This window comes from Xylaria bambusicola (genome assembly GCF_022495145.1).
Source record: "Xylaria bambusicola strain CBS 139988 unplaced genomic scaffold F5B22scaffold_3, whole genome shotgun sequence".
NCBI lineage: Eukaryota > Fungi > Ascomycota > Sordariomycetes > Xylariales > Xylariaceae > Xylaria > Xylaria bambusicola.
The window spans coordinates 5,574-22,134 of NW_025953556.1; the positions used below are offsets into that span (position 1 = coordinate 5,574).

Here is a 16,561-nt window from a genome sequence, read left to right on the forward strand (position 1 = left end):
CCAGCTGTAGGTACTCTATCGCGTTCGCTACACTTACTGCTCTACATTCGGTGGAGAATGGCATAACAGATGGAAATTTTCCGAATCATGTATCTGTAGGTATCAATGATGCTATGTAGATCGGCTATCCCTCGGTTCGTATAATCCATTGTTCGTACCCATTTATTCGACTCGACTTGCTGGTCGTGCCATTCTACTCGCTTGGGGTTGCTTAGCAAGTAGCGGCTTATAGTATTGATCGGCGACGATCCTACGACCACGGCCACGTGTGAGTGAATGGAAAACAGTACGCTAATAGAGGTGGTGCGGACTAGTAGTCCAGAATCACTGGACCGTTGCATCGGTACTCGAAGAGACGGACAGGCGGGTCGAGGAAGAAAAGCCTTCCTAGCACCAACGAGTTACTCCTCAAAACCAGCCATGAATCATGCTGACGAGAAGAATCGAAAGATAAGAAAGGAAACTAGCTTTTTCTCTATCTGTCTTCGTAGTCGAGCCAGAGCAGTCTAATAGACCATTTATTCCAACCCAATTTCCCCCACGATCCTCTTGATGTAAACTTTATCAGCTTTACCCCAATCGGTACCGAGAAGCAGATTGCTCTTCTTCATCCCCTCTTCTGCTGCCGCCTTCTCCATCTCTTCATAGCCCCGCCTCTCGTTGTTGATCTCTTGCTTCCCGTCGCTCCTGTCACCGCCACCACTAAATTCTATCCCCAATCCTACGAGACTCCACACCTCATCAACGACCATGCTCCTAACTCTAGGCCATGGGTGAGCCAGCAGTGCGGCCAGACGCTTCTTCGCCTCCGCAACCCCCTCTTCGTGCTGCTCCCCCCCCGCTAGTCCGGGATCCGTGACCTTGGCCGTTTCCAGCCGGCCGGCATCATCAATGTCGCCATGGGTTCTTTCAGTCTGCAGCGACGCAATGGCACCGTAGACTTTGATACATGCCTCCAACTTGCGAACGTTGCCAGTCTTGTACGCTGCCTTCTGCACGAGCAAGCAGAGCTGTTTAAGGTTGATGTGACGACCATCTGTACGAGCTGTGATAACATTGTTGGCACTAGCAAAATAGGCGACGTTGTACCAGCGCTGGAGCAGGCCGACGTGGGACAGATATGCGATGACTTCGAGCGTAGGGACTAACACCCGGTCCTGCCCGGCATACAGCTTCAAGTTATACAGCAAGGAGCCATAGACTTGACGCAGGTCTTCATCCGATACTTCACAAAGCTGAGCGAGGGCAGCTCGCGTCTCTACCACCAGGTCGTCATTTCCTGTATCTGCCGATGTGACAAGCCCGGCTAGCAAGCTGGACGTGCAGCCTTCGATGCTCAGAGTAGAGTTATGGGCGGCAAGATCCAGCCGAGTCATATCACGGAGTGTGAACAGAAAATTGAAATAGTCTCGCGATGCAAATGAGAGCTCCTTGAATATCTTGCAGTCACTACACCAGTATCAATACCAAGTCAATCTATATGCAGCTGCCTTCTGATACGTACCTCGGTTGGATAATTACTTCCAGTGCTGACTTTGCCTCGGCTCGTACGCGGTCCAGTTTCTCGGCTGCCAATCGCAAGATCTGAGGGAATAATCGAATTGCAGATTCCTGGTTCACATTTCGAGTCTGCCAAAGTGTCCTTGTGGCCCTGATTGCCTCTAACCTAACGTGGGAACCAATATCACCCCGCGCGGTTGTTGTATAGTTATCCAGTCCTTCTGAAATCAGCCCAAGGACTTCGGGAGATGCCGTCCGCAAGACATTCTTGTCAATAAGGCTTTGTAAGATAGCCGAGTGTGTTTCAACCATATGATCTTTTGCCCACCGTTCTCCCAGGACCGTAGGTATGGAAATATGCTTGGTTTCCGCGTCTCCAGTAGTTTCAAGATAGTTCAAGAACGGCTGACTTCGGGTGAGTGCATGGAAATACCCATCGCCATGATTCCCTCGTGGCGTGTGAGGTGTGGAGATCTTCTCGCACCAATTTTTGATGATTTCACCTCGCCTCGCAGGGCTTGACAGGAGGAGAAGAATCAACGCAGCCTCGGATGAAGGTTGTATGACTTCCGCTTCATTCCTGTCGAGCCAGTCATTCACGCATGCCTCGGCGATTTCGAGAAAATCTTCAAATAGGTCCTGTTTATGAGTTCGAATAACGTCAATAAAGCTGAATGCTTTTAGAAGAAGATTCTGCTTTGTCTCATCCACGAGAACCGATCCTCGCTCTATGAATTCCTTTAATTGGGAGAGCTGCTGCGCATCGCTCGAGAGACGTAGTAGTAACACGGGAGTAGCAGAGACAATTAATGTGCCGATAGCCTCTGCTATCAACTCCGGTTTTCGAAATTTCATGTCTTTCGATTCTTGTAATATTGCTTTGAGGCTGCTATACACCTTAGGAATAGGGAGTCGGTTGACTTGCCCCTCGAGCCCTCGTTCTTCAATAAAGTTTGGGACGCTGTCAAAGATCGCCGCAAGACTTAACAGGAGACCGTGCCGCTCCTCCACTTGTCTTACCTGGAGTCGTTGAATTCTAGCAAGTAGCATTTCAATCGCAGTAGCTATGTTATCGAGCGGAATTTCTGAAGCGGCTCGGGCTAGCTCCGCAGTCAACACCCCAAAAGAAGTGGCGGCTACTCTTCGGGCGCTTGCGTCCATATCCCCAATGCCTCGCCAACCTAGGGTTGCTTCTAAGAGAGCATGCCCATAATGAGGCGATAACCTAGTCGCTCGGAGAGCCACCTCGTGGATTGCTCTAGAACGCAAAGCGACTGCATGATAGTCAACAGTTTGAACCACGGAAATACCTGTCTCTACTGTATCGGGATGACGGCCAATCAATTCCTGCAAAGCAGCAGATGAGCCACGTCGGATATTGCCAGCCGGGTCCAGAGATGCGGTGACGACTAGTTCTGTCGCGATAACCTGTAGAATTGATGCAGTAGGATTATGTCCCCTAGCCACAAGAACAGACTGGGTTTCCACTTGGAGTAATTCCACAGTGCTGTAGCGGCGAGCGAGCGCCCATATTCCGAAACAAGAAGCATCTCTAACATTAGTTCCCATTGAGCTGCCAGAGGGTGTTCGTTTTTCAAAAGATAGACCGATGAGTAGTGTATGGATTATATGCGAGAGGTTTTCTAGAGGCGGTGATCTTCTGTAGAGAAGATGAGATAAAGTGAGCATGAGTCCATGCCATTCCAAGGGGTCAACGGCTGCGAGATCCCTGACAGCCGGTGCCTTTGGGTCTGACTTGTTCTCAACCCAAAGGACATTGCGATTTAGGGAATCGATGACGGCTTCGATGACCTGTGAGGCCATGTCTGGATCCAACTTGAGCGTTATGATACTCAATGCCTTGCTGGCAGCGAATCTAACTGGTGTATCGTTATCTGCGAGACGCTCGAGCAAGTATCCAATCGTAGTTTCTACCATCTCAGTATCCCCGATGCTTTGTTGAGACTTTCGTAGCACTATAGTGATAATTGATCTAGTGATCTTGATCATCACCTTGCGCGCCACGGCGGACCCATTGATGACTTTATGAATATCGTTATCTTCTGCAGGAATCGCCTGTATGGCGTCGAAAACCGTAGCAAGGTGGTTATCCATAATAGAGGTGTCTTCAGCCGCACGCAAGACGCCAGCCAGGAAAGACAGGCTCCCAATGAAATAATATGAAGTCACTTCGGCTGTGTCCTTTGTCGATCTGAGTGTGTACAGAGCCCATTGCACAAGGGCGTTCAACACACCCAGTTCTTGCATGTCTTTTCGCATGGCTAGGCGAACTAAGAGGGCCTTTGCCCCATCTCGCTCCTTTCCGGGTGAAGCGAGATAGCAAATAGCTAGAGGGACCACTCTCAAAGTAATGCGCGGCACGTGCTGTGGCCATTGAAAACCTGGCAGATCTGGTTGCTCAAATTCATCGGCGCCGCCCGAGGAAATAGTAGACAGATCGAAAGGCGCGAAGAACAACTGCGATAGCCAAATAAGGACCACATACCTCTCATGCCATGTCCAAGCATTGACTAGCTCCGTTTTCAGGGCCGCGTCTGCGCCTCGTTCCGAATCTTCGATGGCCTGTAACAAGAGCTCGAGATATCTTGTTTCAACATTGAGAAATCTCACAATTACTTTCTCGCCTCTGACTTTGCAGAAAGTGTATATGATCCTGCAGATTGCATTTTGAAGGGGATATAGCAGCTGAGATCTCGTCGACAACTTGCTTGATTTCCTGCGGTCTTGCAAACACTCCAAATAAGCGTTTGCTAAGACTGGGAGCCATCTCGGAAGATGAGGGTCAAGAAGCTGTGGCAGTTCCTGAAAATGTTCAAGGACCTCAAAACAGCCGATGTTAGTATATGCTGTATAATCCGAACTGGGGAGCTGGGTGCATCTACTTGAGAGATCAACCTTAACGTTTCCCTAGACCGAACACGCCGCCTTAGCTGGCCGTTCGGCTTCCTCAAGAAGGGCCCTAAGGAGCGGTCAAAGTCGGCAATGAAATCAGCCGCATGTTTCTGAATGAACACATCATTGTCCGCGGCATCCATATTCGAAGTCTTGAGCTGTCGTCCTAGCTTCGAAATGTTGTTTTGGCATGATATCTTGATTGTTGCTTGAAGTAGCCTAGCATCGGGCCGTTGACCATAACCCCCGCAAATTGAGTGGTGATGTTCATGGGGTTTTAGGCAGCGACATGGAAGGCGCACATTAGCCGTATCAAGCCATCAAGAGTGTAAATTAATATTTCCCGAATATTTCATTCAAATGAATATTGCAGCAGAAGATGATCGGATTCTCATGATCTAGTTTAATGATTCACCACGAAGTCGCCTGTAATAGGCGAGGCCCGTTCCTTCCAAGGTCCCGCTGGCATTATAGCTAAGTCTTATGCAATATGTGCTAAGCTCCACATACCCTTTAGTCACATATTTCATTATTAACATGCAGCGGTCCATGATTACCTCGAGGCAAAGACCTCCCAATCTGACAGGCAAATAGGTAGGATACCTGCTGAGGCTCCCCATGTCAAAACTCACTGTCATTAAGTGTCATTGGATTCCCCTTGTAGATATAGGCTATCGCGTAGGACATCTAATTAAATATCTAAAGCACGGTTGTCTCCTCTTTGCTCCAAAAGTGATCGTTTACCTCTCCGCAGGAATTGATGAAATACAGAAAGATCAAGAGATGAATAGAACCCGTATGGAGCTGAACATAATTCCTAAATTCACTTGCTCAAACAGCTCATACTAACTCTGGATCTCCACAAAGCCATAACAAATGTGCCACTCCCCGGTAATACCTAATGAAGTGGTGCATAAACTACTCTATCTCGATGTGTTTTTTTTTCTTTGGGGGGAGGGACCTGCTAAGATACAACGTGTGTTCGCGGCAGTTCCCGATGTATACTTACAATATACGTAGATACTTCTGACGAGGGAGATCGGTGTGTTGTTGACATGATTGATTTGTATGTTTGGTATCGGATTGATGGGTGGCTAAATGCTGTGCGACGCACATAAATGAACTACAAGGTTCTTAGGAGAGGCTGCATGCAGGGACTTATGGTGTGCATACCTAATTCCAACCGCCTGCAAGCCTCTTTTTGGAGAATTTTGCGATTTGGAGCTATAGCTACTTATAGATGTACGTAAGCGGTTCATGGGTGATGCATTAGTATTTTCTAACTCGTATTATAGGCATGCTAGGACGATCGGTGGGGTCTGGCGATCGATAGTTCTTTTTCCTTGTAAATGTGAGATGTTAAAAGTCCCGAAACTAGATCCGCGGCGGTTAATGTGTGGATAGGATGTCAAACCCAGTTTGCCATGAAGATCAGCATTCCCGCTATTGGCTTTGGGATATAAAATGTTCGGATGCCGTGAATGACTAAATGGTTTGGGAATGAGGAACGGATATTAGGCTCATGTCATATAAATGTTTATATTATGATATTCGTGAATTAAACAGTAGATTATCGCTTGTGGTGGGTGTTGTAAATCCAAAACCTCCTACCCGAACCTAGAGTAGAATACAACACAATGTAATCCGCGTTGTCAAGTCAACGCTGATCAACACTTCACTTCTGCCAGTTCGGCTTTGGAGATGGGTCCGTGGTATCATAGAAAGCACGCCAAAAATAAAATAATGAAAAGTCAGTTCGATGCTCATGCGACGGCAATTGCAGCTACAAGAGCATCCATAGCAGAGCTATGTGTACCAGCACTTGCAGTCGCGAACGGCCCAGTCCACGTAGGTCCTAGCTGGTTTTGGTTGTTTCGATCCTTGGCCCAGATCGTATCCGCATTCTGGAGAAGGAAATTCTTGAAGGCGTCTTGGGGTGCCGCTTGCTGCAGCTCACGCAAGTTGCGCATGAATATACCTTTAAATTGAGCACCATCAGCGCCACAATCTGGCTCGCAGCCTTCGTACAGGATGCCATCTCGGGTCAAGTGAACGATGGCAGCGGTGGCAATCGACGAAGCTTCGTTGAGGAAGGACCTATCGCCGGTGGCTTTGGACAGCTCAACCAGGGCCCCTAATATAACGCCTTGGTTGTATGTCCAGGTATTTCCGCCGTTGTTCTTGCAATTGTCATTGAGGCCATCATTGATGAGGTTATCTTGGTTGATCATGCCGCTGGTTTTAAACCAATCCCACTCCTTCTTCGCGATGTCCAGGTAATAATCTTTCTGGCCGGGAACACGATTGGCCAGTGAAGCGGCTACCTTGAGGTAGAGTTCGTTGGCGATAGCGTTTGTGTAGGTGCCTACTTTGCTCCAGTAAATGCCGCCACATGTGGAAGCGCCTCCCTTCATGTCTTCGAAGATCCTCATCGCAGCCTGGAGGAACTTTTGATCCCCCAAACCAGAAACTCCGACGTCATGACTCCGAATTACTACGGTCGTCGAGTCAGTGTTGGAGTAAACATACTGGCGGACTGAATGCGAAGCATGGTTCTATCCTACGGAGATGTAGCGGGAAAGGGTAGCATGAAGTGGAAATGATACTTACGAGCTAGGGCCCACCACCCCTCATCATCATAATAATCGTTAAGAAAATCGTCAAAGCCTCTTGCGGTGATACTTGGCCGTCGGGGTATCTTGACGTAGGTCGAGATGGGAAGACCTGCACCGTTCAAAGACTTGATAGCCTGGAAAGAGGTTTTCTGTGCCTGGTCGTATGTATTGAGTATGATATTAGGGATTCCGAGTGAGTTGGCCGAGTCATGATTCTGAACAGCATAATCGGCAAGCACAGTCATTACATTAGCCGAGTTCCACCAGCCCGTGGTGTCCCATAACCCGGTGCCCTGGTTATACCATGCTTGGAGAGTGTGGATAGCGGTGACTGTGTTGGCATCGTATGCCGCTTGAGATTCAAAAGCCTTATGAGAGGACATATAAAAAACAGCCCTTGTGGCTAGGCCTCGCACGGAGGACGAGGAAACCATAGTGACCGGCAATCAATATTTGGTGAATAAGAAAGACAAATGGAAATAGAATGATGAATATCTATTTAGTGGCAAGGGTCATATCGTGGATGATCTCGAGAAACCGAAGGATGCGGCAACTGATTTAGATAAAAGAAAGAAAGAAAAAAAAGTACCTACGTTGCTCGGGGTTTTAGGATGCCAATGTCAATAGGAGTTGGGATCCCCACGGGTCCGTGGATGGATGGACATGTCAAGATTAAGGGAGGTACTAGGGAGGTACCAGCCGTCTCAACCTAACCTAGGTAGCCTTCCCTTGTCGAACCCCCGGCCCGCCGTGTCGACAATTGTGCTTGGAAGCGGATCCCGTCGTTGCTGTTCCTGTTGTTGTGGGACCGAGAATCATCAGATGGTCGTTGGGCACGGGGGTCGATGATGGCCATTTGGTTACCAGCACATGCACGAGATCTTCCTTCGTGAGACGGCATGCATGCCTGTCTTCAAAGGTCTTCAAAGGACTGCGCCTACCTAGGTACTTACTTAGGATGTAACATTGGTCCTGGAGCTTCCTAGAAGAGAGATGGAGATGAAAATTCAGATGGGGATCAGCGCGGCCGTTGTTGATTGGGCCATGTTAGCACCGTTGGTGGTTGGTGAGGGACGACCTAGATCTACTACCGGTACCTAAGTAAGTAGTCGCGGCGCATGCAGTGAGCCTGTGCCTCGCCTGCGACAGGTGCCACCTCATTCTGTACGCGTAAGGGTTTCGCGGCTGCATGTCAGATAGGTACACCAACATTGTACATTGCAAGTACAAAGTATGGTGCGAGCAAGGAAAGGATGCTTTGCTTCCCTCTGCTTCCCTTATATTTGCCAAGTTAAGAAAGCTGGCTTTGGTGTTTTTCTCGCAAACAGGTAGCCAACGCACGCTGATAGGGCTGGGTGCTGTTTCAGAACAAGATTGCCCTCATGCTGCGTCTTGGCTGCGCAAGCAGGGGCTCGTATTGCACCAGGTCGACTTGCACATCAACGTGTGTATTTCATCACATCGTGATGCTAACCAACCAACCTAGAATTTCAATTCCCAACCTATGTTCGACCAGCTTCGATTCGACTTCGAGAAGATGGACATGTTCAAGGTGACAACTGGGGCAGACTACCTACTCGCCTACCTTGGTAGGTAGGCTCCCTTAAAGATATGCATTAGCCATATAAGGTTAGCGGCATCGGGACCTCAGTTTCTGCTCAGGTACCCACTAGACACTAACCCACCTACAGTACCTACAGTACCTACTAAGTACCTACCTACATAAGCATGTACTTACTTACTATCTATAGGTACTCCTCGGTACTCTCTTTTCCTTCTCAGAGCGCGCGGCAGTTGAATACCGAACTAGCCAATGATGGCGCGGGTAGACGACCCCGGAGGAAGAAAGGGGATTGGGGGGATTGCTGTGTGATCCAAATTCGTCGTTTCAACTCTTGTCTTCTCCCCACCATCCAATACTTTTGCCGCGCTGATACGACACAAACACACGCGCTGACCAGACACCCGGTCGGTGCTGTCGGTTCCTATTTACAGCAACGCCATTATTGCTGCTGCTGTTGTTGTTGTTGTCGTCGTTGTCGGCGTCTACGTACGGTACCTAGGTAGGTGGGCTGCGACTCAGGTTGCCAAGTTCATTCATTCATTCACTCACTCACTCATCCGCTCATTTGCTCCCTTCTTCACGCTGTTGGCTGCAAGACGACGTCATGCCCATGACTACTCCAGTTCGTAATCCCGTCGTCGTTGCTGTGTTACATCGTGCGTGCATCTCGCAAAGACACGGGGACATAGCTGCCGGAGAATGGGGCTGGGGGTCTCGGTCGCTGTGATAGCACCCGCTGCACTCGTTAGCGGACTTGAATCAAGCTCACGAGCAATTTGACGATGGCATTCCCAGGGAAAATCTTGGTGCTGAGTTGTCTTGTTACATTGCCGCCATCACAACCGGTTCGGGCCATGGCTGTCATGTGAGTCTACGAAGTAATGCCACGAGGCTTAAATCGATAGGCTGTCTTTTGGAGGATCGGCCGTAGCGCGTGGTCTCGAGGTCTTATGGGCATATTTCTGCACGTCATCGTGCTTTGCTTGAAGCTTAGCTTGCAAGTTCCTCTCTCGTAATCGCTGGGTTAACGGCACGAGACAAACCATTATGCTCGGCTATGCTCGTATATCTTCGTTGTTCGTGACACAACGCGATACAGGCTATCGGCTTTTGATAATAGCCAGTGGATTTGTGAATGCTTGAGCGTACAACGTATTACATCTGGCATACTACCTAGGTAAGCTGAAATTTGAGTGTTATGGGTAGTTTCCCCGCAATCGATCCAAAATGAGATCCCTGTGAACAGGTACAAGCTGATCTCGGAATAGAGCAAGGCTTCCCCGCAATATAGTGATCGCCATGTTATTCGATCCGCTGCGTAGGGACTATCAGCGTAATGATCGGGAAATAGACGGGCAGAGATGGGTATGTAGTCTCCAGCCCAAGACTTCGTTCAACACAACAGGGGTCCGAGTATGTTCCCCATGTTGGTCCCAGGTGGACCAGTGTAACGAACATCTGCGTTCGAGTGAGATGTGCGGTATTTATGATATCAGCCCAATCTCCGGATGCTTCAGAGCTGAACACCGCGCAGTGTCGTGAGGTTGCTGTTTATCGCTCAGTGTTTCATCAGTCGTGCACCTGGTGAGACAGGCGTATGGGTTACAACAAGAACCCGTGAGTGACGTGTTGGATGGGACAAACCGATGGAGTCGGGTGGAGGGGGTTGCCTTCGTTGTCCTCTGCTCTACTATGGCCCCCTGCCTTGTTTTTTCACTAGTAGAGCGGCGGTAAAGAAGAATGAGGCGTCGCTATATTGATCAAAGTATCACATACCAACCCCGCCTCAGGATACATGGAATAACACAAGGAAACTTCAACCTATGTTAGTCCATTCGACAGTACGTGGATTTGCAATTCGGCTACAAGGCTTTTCGATACATACATCGTGGCAGAGAGGAGCTCATGATTTGCGGTGTATCATGGAATTAAGACTTCCCCTCCCCAGGCTTCTCTTGTCTCACGTAGTACAATGCAGGTTTGTGTGACGTGCGGGATCCCGAACTCTCTTTTTAACTCAAATGCTGCTGTATCTCCCCATCGGTGTATACGCTTTTTCTCCACCTCCCAAGAAGGGTGTTACAGGATCACCATGCCTTACATCTGGTTCATCACTCTTCCTTGTTACCAGTAGCATCAAGGATATGGTCATGCGCTTTCCGTCCACTCCACCCTAAACACACACATAAATGATCGGGCTCTTGGTCCCGTAAAACAGCTCCTTTGGTTTTGTTTTTTGAATGAAACTCTAGGCAGACGATGTTTATACAGTATGATTGCATAAGAACTTTATCACAAACACATATTGTATCTAACAAGGAAGAACCTTGCGTATGCCAGCTACCAAACCTAGCTAACCTAGAAGGCGGGTTGAACCCAATACTTACACTGCATGCAACTTTAAAATATGGCGACGGACTTAAGCAGTATGTTGGATCCATATTAGCCATGAGCACGGGAGGGACTTCCGTTCCGTTCGGGTCTGACGGCGGATACTTAGCTTGAGCTCATGTACCACCCTATTCGCATCGGCTACCCTACCCAGGTAGTCGGAATACAGGCGACTACCGCAGTTACTGACCGGATGCCACGCAATCTGTGCCCTCCGAATAATATCCGATGTATTTGGCAGCGGACAGCCTTGACTGTATATATGTTAACGGCGTCGCATTCCTATGTTGGCTAGGACAGTTTTTCTAGTATAGAGATCGGAGCAGCCTACAGCTCAGGAGTAAGATGCTGGTGGAAGAGACAAGACACTTGTCTGCAACACCCGGAATTCGCAGATCGGCAGCGAGAGGACGATTACATTCATCTTCAGCCCGCAAGAGCGAAGTTGTGGGGGAAAAGTGTTTACATGTATTTTGCCGAACCACCTGCCAATCTTAATATAGTTTCCGATGCATGCGAAGAACATGGGCTATTACAAAGGCTCCTGAGATGATTAACCAGAGGCTGTACAGTCATTCTAGATTGAACGGTAAAGTTCTTCAACTCAGCAAAAGATAAGTATATCCCAGAATTGTATTCACTAGGGAGAAGAGGGAGAACATCACTCACGAGTCTAATGCAACATCTGCACACTTTAGAGTCCCGGTTGTCTTCGATGCAAATGGATCCTCAGCCACCTGATTTGATATGCGAGCCTCGTTACTGACATGCTCGAACTCAAACAAGAGAATAACGCCTTTAACTACCGCAATGTCCTCGCTGGTAAGCTGGTGTATGGCCACGGTGCACCGTCTCTGCACTCACGCTGTCATGCTCTTCTCAGGACAATTGAATGTCGGTTACTGGGCGGGGCAGGTCACCCCAAAATCTTCCAAGGGAGGGTTGATGTTTGACGACAGAGAAAAAAAATCCTTGAACAGAATACTGTGAGATATCTCGATAATCGACATCGTTTTCTCCCTCCAAGGTGAATCAAAGGCTTTTACTATTGAAAACCTCCTTGGAGAACTGGATTTCGTGGCTTTCGCTTGACATGAAGGAAGACAGAAATCATCAAATAAAGGCAGATGATTGTGTGCAAATAGACACTGATACCACATACTATATACTGACGACCTGTGTTCGATGCTTCGTCGTGGCTTCCAGAAAGGCAGCAATAGAGCCATCGCCATCACTATTTCCGAGGACTGACTCATGATATTTCAATGTATACATATAACCGTAGGCTAACTAGCGTAGCATTGTCTACGTGCTTACGTTTCTACCTTATGATATCTACGCAGGCATCCTTTGAGCACTTAAGTGTCAGCGTAACGAAAAAAAAAAAAAAAAAAAAACTCTTCCAAAGACACAAATTACCCCATCGTGGCCGCTATCCGAAGCGTTCATTCTGACTATTGCTCATTTTACCACAATCACTTGAGCATTAGGCTGGTGCTATCGAGTGCAAGAGAGTTGACGTTTCATCTCGGCCGAAGTTGAGACATGTTGAGACTAGATGATTTCTTAAAGAGTCTACAGCAAGAGTTATCGGCTAGAATCCTGCTTTTGTTATCTTCCTACTATCATCATATTTGTACCGTTCGCCACAATAACGCTTTCGATAGTGCTCCTAGCCGTACCATCACACTATTGCTCGTATTGTTGAAGCTAGCTCACGTCGCGACGGTGAATTTTCAGTGCATCGTATGATTTTCGAGAAGGAGGGTGGGGGGCATCGATACTTGCGTCGCATATGTCAGTTCAACAATGGCTCAATATGCTCAGTCGGGTAGGAGGAATACCTCAAAGGACATCTCGAAAACAAGATGAAGATACGGGCATATCAGCCTGTTGGTACATTTTCCTCCTTACTTGCTCTTCGATGTGTAGAGACGAGCGCATAGACGAGGTTACAAGCGTATGTTAATATACAGCACTCCAACGAGATATTGGTCGCGTAACTATTACGTTTGAGCCTACTCAGCCTCACGACCAGACCATACGATGTTCATTCTACAGAGTAGTTGAGGCCCTTGCCTGCAACTCAGACATTACGTTCCACAATCGCAAAGAATCCTGTCACAATACTTTACTTCCCCAAGCTATAGAGTGTATCTAGGTCATGACTCGACACCTCGACCTGCCTCTAACTTTGAAAAGCTAATCTGTTATCAATCGACTGCACGGCTGCCTTGCGAACATCCCGGCTCTCAACCGAACCACGTTTTTCGAATAATAAGAGGTCCTCCATCGCGATATTCTGAACGACACCGCTGTCTGTCTGTTCAATGGATTTTCTATTAGCGGGTAAGCTTAAGGCCACTGGTTTAGTATGTCTACTCACCGTCGGAAGTACGACGTCGCAAATCCTGTTCTGTGATAAGCCAGCTCATGCGAGATTACCAGGAAACTACTGTGCTCTCTGCGAGTCCTATTGTGACAATTAAGATGTGCGCCATGCTGGTCTCGTCTCATTCTTGGTACTGATCTCGCCAGTGGAATGCATATCTCAAATCGCGGTTCATGTGTATCTCTACATATGCGTTGCTATACAACGAACATGTCTCTTGATGTCTACGTAGTGAGGTCACGAATTAGTATAGGTCAGCCATTGTTGCTCCTGCATCAGCCCTGAATGGCGGATGACACATCACCAGCCAAGATTCGGTGGGCATCAATCATTGATCATTTCCCAATAAGTATAAGACTGCTGAGCGCCTCCTTCAGTGAAGCCCGTTGTGAAAGACGCGATAAGCGGGGGCGTCAAGATGGCGGCGATAGAATCGACTACATGTGCGTTGTCCCACCACGATGTAGGTAGTCTTGGGTAGCTCCACTGCATCGTTTCCAGAAGTGCATGCATTAACCGGTGCAGAGCCAAATCTCCACATCCAATGATATAACGATACTTGGTGCCAGGTTTGGAGGGGGCGCTCTCTTGGTTGCTGTCCGGATCTTTCGTGACGGTTGGGCATCTTCTCATCCTCCAAACCCTCCAATACTACACTCCCCCGCCACGTCATTTGGAATCGAAACGGAGGACTTTTTGTTTTCCAACTTTCAAACCAGTCTAGTTCGTCTTGACTACAGAAGCGTCGCTGGGATTTCCAAGCATTTCCCTTACTGTTGTCCCAAAGCTCAGCTATATTGGGTTCGGAGCTGTTCGGGGCTTGGTATACGATCGGATCCATCTGACTGAGGCAAAGCTCAATAATAGAAAATTGCATGCATACAATCCCGACCGCGAGGTTATCTTTATTCATCTGTCTCTACATGAAAGTTGAAAGAAATTCCCCTTAGCGAGAAGACAAGAAACGAGTGGCATGAAAGGATTGTGAAGATTTATAGAGCGCTACGTCAACATGAAGATCACAGAGGTGAGATCAGACACTTTAACTTCCCCTACCTATACCCATATGTCAGCAATATTGTACACCCCTTGTCTTCACGGCACCATGTCCCTCGTACTTCAACTTACATGGACTAAAACAAACCAGCTATATATCTACCCCATTAAATCGCTGGGTCCACTCCCGGTGCAGCGGGCGCGTCTGCGACGCGAAAGCGTCGAATATGACCGCCGCTTCATGCTCCTCAAAGTGCAGCCCGACGGGACGTACAGTGAGTCACTGGCACATTTGAACTGAGATGTTACTCCATAAAGCTACCAAGCACTAATCCCAGCGTCTTGACAGAGAACATCCAGATCACGTACTTCCCAGAATGTGCACTCTTCCATCAGCGGTTAGACGGTAGCGATATCGTCGTCACATACCGCGTGCCGTCGCCGCCCATATTCACGCCTGAGAACCCTGAGCAGCGGACCGAGTTACGCGTGCCATTGGCACCTAAGCTCGAGGGCCGGGAACTCGTTGAAGTTTCAGTAGGTCTGAGTCCTACTATTGCGTATCGCAGTAAGTAGTTTGGACCTCGGGGTCGCGCTTTCTTTTCCTCCGATACACTCATTCACACATACACTACCTCTCCGTGTAAGTATGTGTAGTTCTTATGAACTGGCGTTATTCTTGTTGGGCTATCAAAGCATTTCCTCCTCATAAAGCCGCCAAATCATATCCCTGATGCTTTCTTTTAGAGCGTGGGAACAGCTCATGGTCGGAGTCAAGGTGGTAATAATTGCCTAACATCTAATCTAATTTTATAGTGGGATATCCCTACGATCAGTGGTTCACAGCTTGTTTCGGATTTGAGGCGATATTGGTGTACATCGGGGACAAGGGGCGAGAAGTTCTCGCCCATAAGCCCCGCGACCATCATCTCTGGCGCCAGCAGCAACCACGACAGAATGGTTGGATGTCAAGCATCACGGCGCACGTCCCCAGCTTAGGGGGCGGTGGGAGTGAGAAGGACAAGGAGAAGAATGACTTGGATCAGCTCACCTTCAACGACATCGCGCCTTTCCTGGTGACTTCCGGGGCCTCGCTGCGCGACGTCAGCAGTAGATTGCCCGAGGGTGAGGACATGGATATCCGGCGTTTCCGACCCAATATCGTCGTGGATGGTGACACAGGGACTTCTGACGGCGAGAAACTCGCGGCGTGGGAAGAGGATTACTGGGGCGAGCTCACCGTCACACGGAGCACAGGTGCTCAGCACCGGCTCGCGCTCACAGCGAACTGTGGACGCTGCGTCTCTATCAACGTGGACCTCGACAAGGGACGGCCATCGGAGGGCGAGTCGGGGATCGTGCTGAAGAAATTGATGGCTGACCGGAGGGTGGACGAGGGGAACAAGTATGCCCCTGTTTTTGGACGATATGCTTTCCTCGCTCCGCTCAGAGAGGGAGAGGGAAAGAGAGATGACGATAACGTCGTAGAGATTGTCGTGGGCGATGAGATACATGTCACGAAACGCCTGGATTATCGGGATAGTTGGGCTTGGCCGAAGTACTAAGGAGCGCGTCTACTATAATACATGTACCAACAATCAGCTATTGCCAGGCATAAGGTGGAATCTGAGAGCTCGAATGAAGTAAAGGACCGCCTCCAGTTCTACTGTGACCTGGGACCGTGTCCACCATAGGCGTGGGGGGCCCGTCGCTTGGTAAAGGCTTGGATGGGATATGGGTCTATTTGGTAGACAGGCAAGGTTTAATTTCCCGTGACATGTGGGAGTTTGCGGAATGTACTTTGGGGAAATGGTACCATTTTTTTTCTTCGGCTTCGCGAGGAAGAAGAAGGGGAACGTGATGTACTCGACTAGAATAGGTATCCTTGGTAAAGTGATTGGGGTCTCTGCTACCACGTTTTCGCAGCGGCGTTCCCGTAGTGCTTACATATGAAGGCCCTGGATGTAGAAGAGTAAGTAAGGGTCCTTTGCTGTTGTGGCCTGTCTAGGATATAGAATGAGGCTACCACGATAATCCAGTATCATCCCATTTCCCCCAATCGCCCCACGCATCTTTCCGATCTGTACCACGATAGGCAATGTTGTGTACATGTAGCAATGCATGACTGCCGAATGCTTCCTATTCACTCCGCAAGGAATCCTGGCTGCGTGTCATCTGTCAGATTTCCTC

The 16,561-nt window shown here is 48.7% G+C and overlaps 3 protein-coding genes across 3 annotated transcripts; 1 reads left to right on the forward strand and 2 right to left on the reverse strand.

Annotated features, from left to right (window-relative positions):
- Positions 1-518: 518 nt before the first annotated feature.
- On the reverse strand, positions 519-4,556 carry F5B22DRAFT_641882 (tubulin folding cofactor D C terminal-domain-containing protein; the record flags this gene model as incomplete). Its single annotated transcript, XM_047978049.1, has 3 exons — positions 519-1,449; positions 1,505-4,323; positions 4,404-4,556. The coding sequence occupies 3 exons, from the start codon at positions 4,554-4,556 to the stop codon at positions 519-521; spliced, it is 3,903 nt and encodes a 1,300-aa protein (XP_047835093.1).
- A 1,329-nt stretch (positions 4,557-5,885) lies between these two features.
- F5B22DRAFT_249643 (glycoside hydrolase family 76 protein) lies at positions 5,886-7,839 on the reverse strand. Its single transcript, XM_047969997.1, has 2 exons — positions 7,024-7,839; positions 5,886-6,907 (listed from the first exon to the last, which is right to left on the reverse strand). Exons 1-2 carry the CDS (start codon positions 7,460-7,462, stop codon positions 6,177-6,179), a joined length of 1,170 nt encoding a protein of 389 aa, XP_047835094.1. The 5' UTR covers positions 7,463-7,839; the 3' UTR covers positions 5,886-6,176.
- Positions 7,840-14,198: 6,359 nt separating this feature from the next.
- Positions 14,199-16,051, forward strand: F5B22DRAFT_249869 (uncharacterized protein). The gene is made up of 4 exons (XM_047969998.1): positions 14,199-14,402; positions 14,523-14,646; positions 14,721-14,939; positions 15,188-16,051. Exons 1-4 carry the CDS (start codon positions 14,388-14,390, stop codon positions 15,934-15,936), a joined length of 1,107 nt encoding a protein of 368 aa, XP_047835095.1. The 5' UTR covers positions 14,199-14,387; the 3' UTR covers positions 15,937-16,051.
- Positions 16,052-16,561: the final 510 nt, after the last annotated feature.